Below are 17094 nucleotides of genomic sequence, written 5' to 3'. Positions count from 1 at the left end.
GAGATCCACAGCTTGAGCCTCAACAAGGGGCTCATGGTGCTGATGTCATTAGCACAGTAAATAAAGGGCACTGCTCACACAGCTGCCTTAAGATTCTTTCTTTTGTCCATTTTACGAAGTATTTAATCTTCATCAGACTAATGCAATTATCTGAAAATACTTATTAATATTATTATTATTATCATCCCATATTGAGCATTTAAAATATAATCTTCCACATGGAAATTTTCTCTCTGTTCCCTACACATGACCTGAAATATGACCATTTCTTTTATTTTAATCATATGTAATGTGCATTTTTATGTGTAATAACAGGAATTGAAATGAAAAGGGTCTATTCAGTGAATTGAAACATGGTAAAAATAAAGGAAATATATTACACACAAAGTGGACAATACCATTGAAAAGAAAAAAACTGGAATAAAGGATCAATAATATGGTAAATTAAATTAAGATATATTTATAAAATTATTTCAATCACGTATCTCAAATCAAATTTACAAACTAATGGTCAATACTTTTTTCCTTCTGTAAAGTACAAGCACTGAAACATAATTCTCCATAAACACCTGTTGCTTGGTTTTCAACCTGAGCACTTTCATTAGTTTTCAAAAGGTTCAGAAGAATTTATTAAAAACTAAAGTTGATGTGGAGATTGGTCTGGTATCCATGGGAACAAGTGGCTAACAACCATTGAAAGCTGCCTATTATCTCTCTGATCCTAGTAAGTAGGATGATAAAAGTCATTGTGACTCATAAAATCAGGACAAGTCATGACTCTGCAGAATCCTCTGTGTTATATCAGTCAGCACAAAAGCATCTGTCTAACATCACAGAGCTTTGAGTAGCTGCAATAAAAGCAACAACAAAAGGAAACAAAATTAGAACGGATGTGGCAAAAGCTGTAGAGTTTGCATGCATTTTATGCCAATTGAGAAATCATCAAAAATGTTTTTGCTAGAAAACTTCCCATCTATTTGGCAGCACACAGAGCATCACAGCAGCAGCACTGTAATTTTGCCTGGTTGCCACTTACAAAACCACACATGTTTTCAAATTTCCTCTTTTTTTTTTCCAGAAGTACACTTTTTAGGTTTTATCATTTTGCTATGTGCGTCATGACAAAGCAACTTGACAAAGCCATATGTTGAAGTATTTGTTCCATCCAAGTTGGACAGCAGACAAAAAATCTTGTCATTTGGACTTCAGATTTTCAGATCACTTCTGTAAATTACATCTGCCCAAACCAACTTTTTCCCTTAATCAACTATTCTTAACTCTGCGGCATCTACTGGAAAATTAGTTTACACTCTATATAGCCTAAGGTGAGCCCTAGTAAGGATTCAACAGATCTAAATTGCCCACTTGTTTTGAAAAGCCCTTGGAGGACATTTTGTAAGTTTATTTTTTTAATTTTCCTTTAAGTTAAATTATCATCTTTCACGTCAAGTTTCTCCAGCCCCTCTGAGTGAGACTCAGTCCTTTCTCACAAGCTCCTGCCAACACCCTTCTCATCCATTCCCTCTGACTGACACCGTCTGGTGACAGCCATTGCTTCATTAATGCAGCTCAGCCCTGAAAGCACAGCTAGAACACAGCATGCTCGTATAGTTCCAGTGCAATAAAATGCTGTTCAGTCATTTCTCATTGCAGGGCTCTGCCACCCCTGCTCAGAGCATTTTATGTGGCAAATTGAGTAACACTGAGAACCCAAACATTTCATCATACTCCTCTGAATGCCCTGTTAATGCCATGGCCCAAGGCAGCAGCTGACAGAGGGGACAGCTTGTTTCATAAACAAGCTGCATTAAATATTCTTCCATACATTATAGAGAGGACAAAGGTCAGGGGAGTTGGGTCAGCCATAAGGTGACTCAATATATCTATGTCATGGGATTGATTTCACAAGAGAATTAGAAATCAATGCCTGGAGTTTAGGGGCTAAAAGCCTTTCACCTTTCGGTCATTGGTTCATACCAAGCTCAGCTCAGTTGTGACTAAAGGCTGTTCCCCTCTGAAGTTTGTTTAATCAGAAGGTGTTTGATTGTATCTGTGATTTGTCATATGCATTTGCTTGAATTTGCTCACATCACAATGATCAATTATCCATAATTTAAAAAGCTCTTCCACAGCAGGGACCTTGCGTTCTGAAGAAGGACCTTGGATCAAAAGGTTATGAAACCTGACCTACCTTCTCACTGATAAAATGGTTCCTTTGGATCAACAGTGAGCTTGTGGTAGGGATAAAGAGAGGAGTTCAGAATGGAAGGACATCCACTTGATATTTCATAGTCAAATCTTTCATAAAGTGGCAGAAATTTTTCTTCTTGTTTCTCTTTTAAATGAGTAACAGGCTTTTAATTAACATGAACATTTTGGTGAAAGTTTGTAGCTTGCTTAAACAAAGAATGATTTTATTTTCAACTTTTCACCACAAGTATTTCTTCTTTTCAGTTCTACTCACAGAAAAAGGCACTCAAACACTGACAGTGCTCCATGGTTTTCCCACCTACTCAGTACCACTCCATTTGAAGACTGAAGTCCTAAGTTTAAAAAATGAATAAAATCAATATGGTCAAGCCAGAGAGCTCCATTGTATGGAAACTCAGTACTGTTACAAAAGCCTAACAGATCATTGCATATTTATAAGAAGCAGTCACAGTATTTTATGCTACAATGTTTTCATCTTACATAGAGCTTACAATGCATGCAAACTAATCTTTTCCTCTGTCATTCTGACCTCAGGGACCCAGAGGAAAAAAAAAAAAAAAAAAAGGGATTTCTTGTTCCCTGATAGGAAAGTAGGCAGCTGTTTGGTCTTTTGGAAAATGATGGGTGAGTAGCTGCTTTGTTTATCATGAGAGACACCCCTGAAGAGTGAGAACTAGGGAAAAAAAAAAAAGAAAAAAAAAATACAAGAGAAAAAATACCTTTGGGAGCGATACATGTTTGCTGCTTTAGTTAGGAAACAATAAATATCGCACTATCACAGATTACTTCCTCCATCTAAGCATTCCTTTAGACTGCATAAAACCCAAGAAACAGTGTCCTAAAGGCAAAAACCTGCATCTCTTTTGCAAAACAGTTAAACCTGTGATCTAACATGATTAACAGAATCAGAAAAGGAACAAGCCTAGAGACAGAAGACATTTTCCTTGTCAAAAATATAGTCTTTTCCAGAAACTGTTGAGGTTTTCTTCCTATGGAATAATACATCAATTGTAAAAACTAAAAAACAAAACAACTTCCAACAGAAATGACTTTCAAATCACAAGCACATCTGCCTGGATGGTGGGACAACTTGGTAGGATTATCAATAAAATGGCACATGTCTCAGAGGAGTATCAACAGCCCCAAATGGGAACAAGATCTAAAGTCAAAATCTGGCCCTGAAACTACTGAGACATTTCCTGCTTTCTTCTGGTCTTTTTGTGCAATCCACAGGCAGCTTCACAAACACATGCAGCAGACCATAAGGAACTATTGGGTGACTCATTGGTGCCTTCTCTCTTTAAATAAACTCTTTTGAAAAAAGTCAACAGTACTGAGGAACAGCTGCCTGTTACTGTATACTAAAATACAGTATATTAAGAGGAAAAAGCATGAAATTAGACAAAAAAACCCCAGTGAGGCTGAAGGGTTACAAATCCTGTGTCTCTATCACCAACAAGCCTTACTAAAAGTGTGGGATATAGACTCTGACTCATGACAGCTAATTTCAATTCAAAATGAATCCAATTCAATTTCCCTCTAAACTTACAAAGGCTTGAAGAGACCACTTTCCATGCTGTTTCAAAAGGCCAACATGTTTGATAGAATATTGCCTAAACTCAGAATACCAAAAATAAGGCTTCTATGCTGTCTTGAAAAGCAAGACATCTAAATCATTTCCCTTCTTCATATGTCATGTTTTCAATGTAAATCTACTGCCAGACAGAGATCACTGTGCTACATTAATAGATTATTTAGAGCAATTATGGTTCTGGTTTTTATCCCACTATGTGTCCAAAACCATGAGACTACTCATGTCTACTTCTAATTTTACTTCCCCTGATTTGACTTGCAGTGGGATATGAAAATCTGAATCAAGCAATCATTTCTATCCACAGTGTGATCTATTGTACAAATGGTATACTATCTTCATGTTAGTATGATATTATTTTTTGATTAAATTATGTATTACGATATGTATTTTTTTCATTCAATTAGGGACCAGGATCATTATTTTATCTCCACCTTCCAGATGAAGACTTCATTTCTTAAAGTATGTAAGCTCTTTTGTATTTGAGCTTGTTGTAGAACGCATAAAAGTCATACTACAAAGTTACTAGAATTCTCTGCAAAAGAATGTGGTTCACTGGGGTTTAAGTGTATAACAACAGTCAAAAATAAGCATTTAAATGGTTTCAGGAAACTAAAATGTATTAAATAAGCAAACTGAGGATGCAAGTAGCATAAAACCCTCCCAATTATGTTCCTGTTGTTTTTTTCTGTTCTGTTCTGTTCTGTTTAGCACGCAATTAACAAATACACTACTTCCTCTCTTCTAACAGCCTAAGGAGCTTAAGCTGTTAATAGTGCTAGCACTGAATGACTTGAGTAGTACAACATTCCTGTCTTTATCTTTAAAATGACAACACGTGGGTGATTTACAACCCTCCTAATTCTTTTACAATCACTGGTCAAATGCACTGTGACCAATCCAGCTCTACAAGATCACATAGGAAAAGAAATTACTGTACATAGGATCACATTATGCACCTTCACACTCCACTGTCAACCCAAATGCCTTGAAGAGCTGCTCAAACTGAGATAACAATTGAGTTCATGTCATATCCCTTAGTGTTTGTTAAAGAAACCTCTTGAAATTCTTGGGAAATGTTTCCCTTTTGCTATTCAAAGCTCAGACTGGTGCACAAGTATATGATGCATCATTTTTTTGGTGAATGCTGAAAACAATATACACGTACCTGAGGGTGTCTGATTGCAAAATGAGTTCCCCCTCCAATTATGCACACCTTTCCCAATATAAAAAATATTCCATTTTAATAACATTAATATTCATTTAAGTAATTCATATTATTGCAGATTTTCCCTATTTGGCTCGATGTGGATGAAGTTAATGGCAATCAGAAAGACTATAATAGATAGAAGGATCTATTTTTATGTCAAAAGTTAAACTTTTAAGTAGATTAAAGACAATAAATTGAAGCATCCTCCTAAGAGTATTTTTCAAACACACAGTGTTAACTGATTGCACATATAGGAAACATTTCAACCTATAATCACTCATATTTATTTATATTATGATGATAGCAAGAAGTCATAGGTTAGGATACAGAACCCAGGCTTTTGTTCAAACACAGTGGAGAATATTATCCCTATCTCAAAGAGGTAAATTGAAATGGTCATTATTTTTTGTGGTCTAAACTATCATTAAACTGTTTATATGTATATAAGAGCCTGAAATTTCCACTTGACAGTCCTACAGTCTGTACACACCCATATTTGGAAATCTACAATAGACACAGGCAGCAGTTCAACCAGTCCAGTTACCAGATGTGCAGTTCCAGCAACTAGGACATGCACCAGACAAATAATAACTTTAGCCTTGGACTGATGGACAGAAAGTGATGAAGCATCTCTAATGAAGTAGCTCACTCTGTATCTTTCCAAAGCAAACACAGCCAGCTCTCACTTGTTATCTTCTTGAGCATGACCTGTGAGCATTACTGTAGATGTGGAACAGAAATAAGATCTGCTGAACTCAAAAAAAACCAACTAGCTATTAACTGAAGCCACAGAAGAATCCAGTTACTGCAGTCAGACACTTACCCAATAGGGCATTGCGCCCGTTGTCATCTGGCAGGAATCTTTTATCCACAGCACACACTAACAGGTGATCAGGTAAATTTGGTGACTTTGCACCAACAAGTAAAAATCCGGATGGTACCTCAATATGTTCATTAGAAATTGAAACCAGCCTCAAATCTTTACCAGCCTGGCAGAAACCTAGAAAAAAATCAATTCAACTTATTTTAAGTTAACAAGATGTTTTTGTTTCCTGCTCACAGTTGTCTTAGTTAAAGGACTTCCCATATTTTTAATGAAAACCAAATCTTACCCTCTAAGATCAAGGGCATACTAAAAGCTAATTTTCTTCCCTCATTTTGGTCAGCTATAAACAAACACAAATTTGAAAATGCACAATGAAGTTTCTCTTGGTTGTAGTTTGTAACCTACATATTTACAGGACTCATCACTAATATCATAACTTAGGTCAGACATTCAAAAAGGGAGAAAAAAGTTCTCAAAATCTGGTGAATTTCACCAGCTTTTCCTGGGTTTTCAAATATTTTTTACAGCTTCATAGAGTAAGATACACTTTAAACAGGAAAGAGTGGTGATAAAATAATAAGAATTATCACACTTCTTTTAGCAAATGCCATGCCTGCAAACTTGACAATTTAAAGGCTATGTTGCCTAAGAGAACAGAAGTTCTGTCCTCGAGCCAGGCATTTCAACACAAATGCTTATCTGACACTAAACAAAGACCCTGTCAAATAGAAGAGCAACTGAGAGCCATCCAGCTTTATCTGGCAGGTAATGAACACTGACATTTTTAAGATTTTTATATCATATAGATTATCACATTCTGACAAATTACATGGGCAATAGCCCAAATTCTACCCTTTTCAGAAGGGCAAATGCTTCTGACAGCACAGTTTGTAGTCTTACCATCAGTAGTGCAACATCCTTCTGGGGGAGGCTTCACCTGGTAAGAAACAGGAGGACTACTTGATTCTGAGCCTTCTTCTTCCTCCTCTTCTTCTTCTTCTTCCTCATTATCTGCTCTGCTGCCTGCTGCAAATTATCATAGCATAAATGACCTGGACAACAGAAAATGCTGGCAACAAACCACTGCGTGAACAGGGTGACCCCGTTACAGAAAGTATTACAGCAAACTGGATTCTCTTGACAATGGCTTTACTGCTGCCACCTCCTGATAGTTGTTGTTCCTTAAAGCTCCAACTCCCAGACATGCTTATGATAGAATGTCTTTCACCAAGAAAATAAAGATGTTAGTTCCTGTGCAAAAGAAGTTCAAAATCATGACTCAACTGCACCTGAGAAATTAAAACACTCTAAAGGACACATAAAATAAGCCTCAAGTAATTAATTTTAAAAATCACATTATTTTAAGATAAGTGCACAATTTTTAGGGGACTAGCTTCTAATCTTTGAACTCTTGCTGATCAAAAAACTGTAACTGTATTCTTTGTTTATAATATTAACAGCCAATAAAACCCAAAGTCATTACTTCTTGGCACTTCAGAATGTCCTGGCTACAGTCCAAGTACAGAATTTATTAATTAGGTATTGACCATGTCCTTGGTTTTGTACAGGACAGTGAGAAAACAGTTCCTGCTTGAAACTAGTTTCATCACAAATGATGCCACAAGAACACTAATTCTCAGCCTGTCTCCTACCAGAATCCAGAGCTTCAAGTAATGCATCAACACCCCCTGTACAGTGCCAAGGAAAGGCAGATGTTCAGGAAGATGATTCACACCAGCCTGTGCTTGGACTGTGCTAGTCCAGGAGGCACTATGGAGGCAGTACTTAATGCTGGAGAGGAATACATTATATAAGCTCCAATTTTTAGAATGTGTTAGGTGTTTTTAGAGGGTTTTATTGCTGTGTGTTTCACCTCTTCAACTAGAGACTGCCTCTTTCCTTCTCTCCACCCAAAGGACAATGTTTTTTCATGCATGGTTCAACAGCTCCATCAAAACTGACCATACTGACCAATGGCTCTATCCCCTCTTATGGCTCAGATACGTTCGTGGCAAATGGGACAAAAGTGGCAAGCAGAGGAGAGCAATTAACTGGAGAATGGGGAAAACACTTCCACAGACAGGACTGAGGAACATTTTACACACAAGAGAGACAGTGCACAAGTAATAAGTGAACCCAATGGGGTTTGTGTCTTAGGCTTGTAGGCTTCTAGGGGTCTGTAGGGACATGCCTACAGCAAATACAACAAGAGCTTCCACTGGCAAAACTGGGTGGTGAAGGGCTGCAGGTACTTGAGGACCAGCAGGAAGTTGAATAGCTGCTTGTACTTGGGCAAGTAAAAGAGCAGTTAGGCACTGAAATGACACTGTTGATCCAGGTTTTAGTCTTGAAACAGAAAAACAATGAAGCAGTGCAGTCATCCTCCAAAGCCCAGTGTCAACTGGACACACTGTCTTTGCTTCAACTGACTTTGGATCAGGTACTCAGAATACCACAGGATATCATCAAGGATTTCTTTTTTCTTTCCCATGACCTCCTCAGAACATCCTTTTATTTTACTAACAAATTATTGTACAATCATCTAGACAACTACTATAGGATAAATGAGAAGGGAAAGTAAATCTGGAGTCTGAAGATTTATCTGTCAAGGTCATTAAGTCCAATCTAGAAGAGTATATTTATTTTTGAACTCTGAACATTAAGCTCCAGTCCTGGTGCACACAACTAAGAACAGAACTATACACAACTATTTTAAGGGCATGGTCTAAAGACAGAAATGCTGCAACTGAATGAAGGGAGAAGCAAAACTCTTCATCTATGCTATTTAATTAAAGGGTAAGTTATGTGTTATGACATAACCCTGACTAATATCCAAATGCAATGCAAAAGGGCTGAATCTGTCTCTCCACTCCTTCCCCTTGCTCCTAGACAAGAAATTCCTTCCTTCTTTCCTCTTTGTGCCAGCTCTGACACTTAACGGAGCCTTTGCTGAGCTATCCCAACTTGCCAAACAGCAAAAAATCCAACTAAGGAAAAAAAGGTGACCAATTTCCTCTTTTCTTTTTGCTGGGTTTATGTATTAAATTAGCACAACAGAATATCCAAAAGATGGCAAAATTCATGAAAAGGGAGAAAATGGGAATGTATGGATAGATGAAGAAAAGAGAACAGGATATGCTTTATTTCCCTTTTGGACAGAGGTAAACTGTGAGGTTTGTTCAACCATAATAGGTGATTTAAGAAAGAAATGGAAAATGGAAGTGGAGACTAAGAAACAAGAAAGCTACAGCATTTTCAGTTCAAAAGTGGAAAGTGTAAAAGAGAAAGCACTCAAGCATGAGCTGCTGCCACCTGTAAAGGGTTTCATTAGCATTGCACAAGCCCCCAAGGATGTCTCTCGGATTCAGGTGCCTCCTGGCCCTCAGAGCATAGGGATTCATGTAGCTAGAAGTGGAAGATTCAATTTCTGACAAGGCTGCAGTACATAAGAGCAGCTTGAAGACCTCTTCCACCTGAGGAACAACCTAGGAGGCACTCTATTATAAGTCACTTCAGAGTTCCCCTTGTCTGAAACTTTCATGAAAGGAATGCTCTCTGCCAGGTCGTTATGAGACTTTTAATTACACTTCAATTCTGTTTCCATTAACTACAACGAACACAGAATCAGCCCCTCAAGGTTTGCAAAGTTCTTTGAAAGTCTTGAAAGAAAGAAAGAAACTACAGAAGTGTAAAATTGCACTTTTGTTCCTGAACAATGCATCTGCTCCTGTCGTATCTTTCCCAACTGATGTCATAATCAATTTTGTGACATCACAGCTATCATGGAAGTTTATTAAGTCCTTATGGAAGGGTTTGGTAGGAGGATCACTTTGTGCAGGGAATAAGCAGCATATCTATTTAAACAATTAATGTATATTCATTATTTTGTCCTATGTTAACAAAAAAAAAAAAAGAGGAAACTACTAATGATGTGTGAGCAATTTTTTTTTCAATAAATATTCACAGCTGTCACTGTGAGGCAATAGCAAATACTTTATTCTGTGCAAAATACTTTTATCTGTTACTACTTATTGGCCTGATTTTGTGTGTGTCTTACTGTGGACCTTTACATATTTCTCATTGTAACAGCAGCAAAGTAAGACAGGGAAAGTAGATGTGAAACTCCACTCTCTTGACAGACATAACTAAATAATCAAATTATTAAACATAACTTTACACCACCATGCCAGTGTTATGCACGCACCAGTAAACTCACTGGAAAACATGAGACCACTACAAATGACAGACATTGAACACCAAACTGCATCACAAGTTTATCAGATCCATACAGTTCATCTAAACTACATTACTGACAAAGCAGGCTTCTGTAAACACACACACAAATTCAGTGAGAAATCCTATGTGTTAAATACCAACTTGTGCAAGGTTTGTGACAGCGCACATCCTAAATTTTACCTTTGCAACCACATAACAGCTACAAATATTATGCCTGAAGTAATTACAAACCATCTCAAAAGCTAAAAAATATTTCTGCTGTATTTATGCACATTGAAAATCAGTCTTAGCATACATGTTTTCTAAGTCTATTATGGGTTTTCTACCATTTACTGTGTGACTTTGAGCAGTATATAATAAACCACAGGGTAACAGATTTATGTTCCAAATCTCCAAAGACTTCTCCACAAATGTAATGGAACAATTCCTAGAACTTCAATTTATGTGTATAGATGAATCTGAGCAAGTGGCTTAATTTTGTTAAAATAAAAGACAGTGTATTTTGTATTTTAACTCCAATTCTAATACATATATATTTGCAGATCATAAAAAAATCCAAATAAAAACTTATGTTTACCCATATTATGAGTTAAAATGTGTATGTTGAGCCGTGACTGAGCAAATAGCAGAACTGCCTTAAACAGAAATAAAAATTCCATTTTCTCCTACCTTCCAGTGATGATAGTTGCTGTTCAGCTTCCAAATACAACTGAGAAAAGACTGGTCTGGGAACTAAGTTGTTTGAGCGAAGAGAGGCCTCGATAGAATTATGCAACACTTCTTCAAACCGTGTTGTCTTGAGCTGACCAGCATAAGAATTTCCCATCTTCTCAAAAAAAAAACCAAAAAAAAACCAAAAAACAAACAAAAAAAAAAAAAAAAAGAAACAAACAAAAAAACCACCAAAAGAGACAAGAAGAGAAAAAAAAAAAATATAGATATTACAATTTAAACACTCAGAACTCAATCACTGCATGCTGATGCCAGGCTTAACATTTCTCATGAAAGAGAAATGCTTCATTGTCCACAAAGAAAAGCAAAGAACATTGACTGCAGGAGTCACTGAGCAGATCTTGCTGGTAAATTACAGGAAGTTATCTAAAAGTAACAGCTTTCTCTTATTCAGTAGAAAGGCAGCAAGCTTTGGCACCTTCTTGAAAAAGTGACTAGAAATCTGATTCAAGTAATTCCCTGATTTATATAGCAATTGAGGAGATGCACTTTCAACAGTCATCAATCTATTGTTAACCAGCCTTTTTATTTTAAGCGATTTGAACAGAATAAATGATCTGGGCAATAGCACAGTTATGTGTACTTATCTTTGTATGTTCCATCATAGCTGAACCTGCCTAAAGCAGTTCAACTTATCTTTCAGAGATGCTGTCTCATAAATAATGTAGCATTGCTGTAACCCAGAGATGGTGAAATATAACTTTTACTTTTCACCCTAAACAGTATTTTTCCTCGCAAAAAAACAGCTTTTTTTTTTTTTTTAATGAAATAGTATCCATCCACATGCATTGATATTGCATTCACTATTTAGTAGGACTTTACTTTTAGTGAAACCATGTAATTTATTCATTCTGTCATTGAGCAGGCAGTCTGTTCCAGCTGAATATTCCATGGACTTAACTGACGCCTACTTTCCACAGGGAACACAATGAACTGGTGTAACCAAAAGCCATGTCAGCTTTCTTTCCCTATTACAAAGTAGCTCTTGCCCTGGGCCCCATGTCCTTTCCCTCCTCAAGTAACTGTGAATAGAAAGCATGAAATGCTTCCTGTTTGTGGCAGTAATTCCTAAACACTGAACAGCCCCTCCTCAGCACGGGCTGCTGCTTGGGAAATTCGCCTATTGGGAAGCATCCTGTAGGAATCAGTCAAGCAAAAGGGAAACCACTGCAAAACCACATACTTCTTGTCATGGGAAAAGGGGTTTGAAAGGAACAACACACAAACTTGTTGATTTCAATATCTTATTTTTACTTTGTAAAGCATATTTTACATATATAATCATATTTTACTGTACTTGTTTGTAGCATGTTAATACTGTATAGAGAGTACAGCTAGTAATATATAACACTGCTATAATAGATATACACAGTATTAATAGGACCATAATAAGATCTATAAAACAATGTAGTATTTAAAAAAATTATTTAGACTAAAAGAAGGCACTACAAACAAAATATTCATGTATATACACAAAGTCAAACAGAGAAGTTGCACTGAATAGTACTGATGTATCCATTTGGTAAGGGGTAAATGGGAAGCTGCAACGCCTATTAGAGATGTTCACTGCTAATATGGAAATCAGGCTGTATCATCTCTTCCAACACAAAAGCTGATCACAGTGCCCATCCCACACTGACAGGAACTCTCTGGCTCCTTTTAAGTACTGCTTCCCCCTACACCAAAGGCAGCTGAAGACAATGAGAAAAGACTGACATCAGTAATGTCCTTAACCAGCTTTATCAAAGGTATATGCAGGAAACCCCAGGTCAGCTCTGAAATGAATTATATCCAATGCTGAATGTTTGCTCAGGATTTATGGAGCTCACAAGTGGTCAGAAGAAAAATCCTGTATTTAATCCTGAGGATAGCACAAACAAGCATCTTATCAATGTGATGTTACAGATAAGGAATCAGTTAAGATTATATTATTTGTGAAAGAAGCGGGTTTTGGAATCCTTTGTAACACAAGCATGTTTGTTTGTCTAATAGGCAGCTAACTTAATTTTGTGATTGGGTTGGTAATAAGAAACAAAAACAAGCTTTCTGGATTTGTAAAATCTCATGTATTTGTTTGATCTTACAATCAGTGTAAACACAGTCATAAACCTAGAAACCTATTTTGGAAGATGTGATAAATATTTTTTAGCCATTTTTCATTATCAAACACACACCACTGGAACCAGAAAATGGGCATTACAGGAGCTTTTTTGCCAGCACCAGTCTCTGTTGTTCAGAGCCCCACTGACTCTCAACTGCAAGAGAAATTACTTCTCCAAAGCAAGCAAGGGAGAAACCATTTCCCACTAACTACACGACAGCTGTCATCCCCTCTTTTCTTTAGAGATGCTCAGACTGTGGTATCTGAATTGCCAATTGCTGACTCCATGGCATCAGGAAGCAAAAACTGAGTCCTATGCCCCTGCTTCAATGACCTCAGCACTCCCAGCCCTGATTTATGTTTCTCTTGGATACAACTGGGTGCCACAGGCTAAACTTTCAAATGCTTGTCAAAGTCCAAGCCATGCACATAGATAGTGACCAGATTTACTAAAAAGACCCCCATACACTGACACAGAAGGATGGCCCTTGACCCCATCTACTGATAAATCAAAGGGTATCTCCCTGTCACATGGTCAGTTTCCATGGAGAGCATGCAGAGGAAAATACTTGCCAATATAAGGAGGGAAAAAAAGGCAAAGAGATAGACCTGGAAGAGCCTCATAAAAGCATGATAAAAAGACAAAAAATACTCTGAGTCACTAGGGAGCCTAAGAAAAAATTGCAGATACAAATGAAGCACCTCAGGACAATGCCTTAGAAACCCATGGATAATGCTGGCAAAGAGAGACGCTAAGTCCAAGCATCTGAAAATGCAAGCAATAGTTTGTTAGCCACTGAAAGGGGCATCTCAAATTCCAAATAAAGAACTGTGAGCTTTTCAGTGGTAAACAGGGACTATGTAATTAAGAAAAATGGGGAATGCCTGTCACATTTAGCCAACTTCAAGTTCAACTGCAGTTGAACTAGTCAGGTTTTAAGAAAACCTGCTATGAGCCTGCCCTTCCATGCTGTGATTTCAGTAAGGAGTACCCTCAGCAATGAGGGCAATCCCTTCCACAAGGGCCATGACAATGACTGGTCACAGCAGGAGAGGGCAATGGCCAGCAGCAGGAGGATATTCAGTCCCAGCACCCAAATCACACAGGGAGATCTTGTGCAGAGTGGAACAGAGACAGCAGCACTTTACTGACTTTTTGCAGTGAGGAGCACTAGGGTTTTGTAAAAACTGAAGATCTAGCACAGCAATTCTGGACAAAATTAATCCTACACCTAGGACAGACTGGGTATCCTAAGGAATGCTATGGACTTTAGAGCATGGCAAGTAATCCAGGGCTTTTAACAACTCCCATTGAAACAGACTGATAAATAAAGCCTGCCCCCAGCAGAAACCAAGGAAACAAAAGAGTATATGTGGGCTGTGTTTTGTTGACTTAAAAAAATAATCAAGAGGTGCACAGGGGTACACAGAATCAGCTAACTAACACATAACAGAACCCCTAATCCGAACCCAAACCCAGGATGCAACATCAAGGTAGTTAAGTGGGAAAATAGGAAGACCTGGTTGATTACTAAGAAATTCAGCCTTAGATACAAGTTACAAATTGTTACAGATGGGAATGTTTCATATTAAGTTGCAAGTTTTTTGCATTACACAATATAAACCACACCACTACTTTACTACAGTAATCCTTTCATTATTGCTGTATAGCAGTGAATATGTTTTCTGAGTTTGAGCAGACAGCTTTCAATCTTCTGAAATAGTTTAACAGAGTAATTTCTATGGTATCATTTCTAAGAGGAGAATAGCAAAATGTTCTCACACTCTCCAACAGAATTTGCTATCACTATGACAAAAGGCAGTTTTTTGCTTGCATAGAAAGAAAGGATTTGTTTGCATGGACAATGGATTTAGGTATCTAAAAGGCTATCTATTTATTTTTTCTGTGAGGAGGAAGAAAGCATTATTTACTGCAGGTTAACAATTTGTTAACAAAATAGTACCAGAAAAGTTCTGTGATCCTTTTGCTCTTTGTACATAAGTTAAATTTATCCAGTAACACCCAAAATCCATCAGTATTTGTCAAGTCCAGTAAAGTCTCTACTGATGTATTAAAAACATCAGTCTTTCTAAAGAAAGAAATCTTAGTGTAGGGACTCATATGTAAATATAACTATAAAAAAAAAAAATTTGGAGACAGCACAAAACTGATTCTTTTCAATGGCAGTGATACATCCTGCAAAATCCTCCTCATGCATTAAGTCCAGCCATGAAACATCACAATTTACTCTTTTATTTTCATGAAGCCATCTGTAATTACAGTGTTTTCTCTAGCTTTGTATTTGGAAGAATAAATTATTTTTAGTCTCCTATATTAATGTGTCACGTGTAGAAGTGATACTGTGTGGTATTTATTTCCCACAGGTTACATAAAATTCTTGATTCAGGAGAACTAAAAGACACTCTGATATTCAGCCCCCACGAGACCCAATACAGTATGATATGTTATGTCTTTATTACTAGTCTCAAAATAAGGTTACTCCATCCAAAATGCCCTTTGGGAACAGTCACTGGTCCATCATGACTCCTGAAGTGCGTCTGGGAACTACTGAAGTGAGGAGTACAAGCACCAGAGCTATGCCAAGACATTACAACATAAAATTGATTTCTGGCACACAGAAATCTCTCCTTCAATTGCTTCATTTAGTAATACAGCTGTAGCCCATATGGGCAAAGAGAAATTAAAAATTATTCTTCCAGAAATCAACCTAGTTGTTCATGTACTACAAAATAATCACCTGTAGAAGTAATTTACAAAGCTTTTTCTCTGTCAGTACAAAACCACCTAAAAGCATTGTAAAGAGGTGGATTATTGCCAGTTTCTGAGAAAAATACTAGTTTCTGGAAGTCAAATCTGTTTCCTCACTATTTTGCCAGACTGACTTGGCAGTAAGAGAGAGGGGAAAAAAAGGGCTCAGAGGACTGATGTTTATCATACAATACTGGAGCGTGGGAACCATCACCTCATTTGAGATTACTTCCAGATTAACATTTTACCAAAATGATTTCAGCCAAAATCTTCAAGAAGGCTTTGATTTTTGTCTTAGTGTTACCCTGAAGGAGAAATTTTCAAGCTTCAGAAGACGCTGAGAAATGAAATTACAATTCTTTCCTGAGACAAACTCTACCAATATGAACAAGAATAAAATCAGTAGTCACTTATGGATCTGTAGATTGAAATCCACTTCTTCAGGGAAGTAATTTTTTCCTCGGCAGTAAAGCTGTCGGATGAATGAGAAGTCTCTAGTCATTCTCTGTTTCATATATGACAAAAGTTTGGCAGTTCAGTAGACCCCCTTTGGCCCATTACATTTTAAATGCAACATAAAACCTTTAAATAAAACCACAGTTACCTTTGCCAGAAATTTTAGGTCATTCTCTATTACCACATCTTACAATTTCCATATGTCTTGTGGACTTATATGAGAAATGTTATCTAAAGACCAGTCCACATTAAACTTAATGGTTTCAAAAAAATTTGGATAGTAGCTCATGATGAAACACAGAGACTGATTAAGGTTGCTGACAGGTCACAGAGAACTTAATCCTAGCACCTTTATACAGCCAAGAACAAATCTGCTGCTACTTCTATAAAACAAATATATTGTAACAAGACTAGTCAGATCTCTCTACCACTTCTTTTTATCTTCTGTTTGCTTTTAATTTTTATCTGAGGTCTTCTTTTGATTTTGAAAATCAGGCTGACTACAGACAAGGATTTTCTTCTGCATCAACAGTGAGATGATTTCCTCCCCTGACTCATGTTTCCAAGCAACAGGATGTTGGAACAAGAGCACAGATTGAAAGGTGTCAAGCCTTTCTTTTTTTTTTTTTTTTTTTTTTTTTTTTTTGGCAACTCTAGATTCCAAGCCACAATTCTTATATTGCTCACTGAAATCAGTCCTCTCACTCACTGCACAAGTAAATAACTGGAAAAATGTCTTTACTCTCAGGAGATTGTTGCAGAGACTAATATGGACACTTTTGCAATGAAATTCAATACAGGAAAATTCCCCCACCTACTGAAAGATCAAGTCCATTTCCTAACTGACCAATATGAAAAAAAAGATGAAAACAAACTTGGACAAATCAATGTTAAACCACCTCAATAAAACACTATTAAAAAGCTATTGCTTTCTTTTTTCTTCAGACAGGAAATAAATCAA

At 37.0% G+C, this 17094-nt stretch overlaps 1 protein-coding gene across 1 annotated transcript in view; it reads right to left on the bottom strand.

Moving 5' to 3' along the window:
• Window positions 1-17094, bottom strand: part of GREB1 (growth regulating estrogen receptor binding 1) — an 85122-nt gene that overhangs the window by 42286 nt on the left and 25742 nt on the right. The window contains exons 2-4 of the mRNA XM_053939374.1: window positions 10744-10900; window positions 6739-6864; window positions 5836-6012 (exon numbers count right to left, since the gene is read on the bottom strand). Coding sequence (XP_053795349.1) covers window positions 5836-6012; window positions 6739-6864; window positions 10744-10900 — 460 coding nt within the window. The remainder of the gene's footprint in view (window positions 1-5835; window positions 6013-6738; window positions 6865-10743; window positions 10901-17094) is intronic.

This window comes from Vidua chalybeata, chromosome 3, assembly GCF_026979565.1.
Source record: "Vidua chalybeata isolate OUT-0048 chromosome 3, bVidCha1 merged haplotype, whole genome shotgun sequence".
NCBI lineage: Eukaryota > Metazoa > Chordata > Aves > Passeriformes > Viduidae > Vidua > Vidua chalybeata.
Note: the sequence above shows the minus strand (reverse complement) of the source record. Positions and strands in the feature narration are given on the sequence as shown.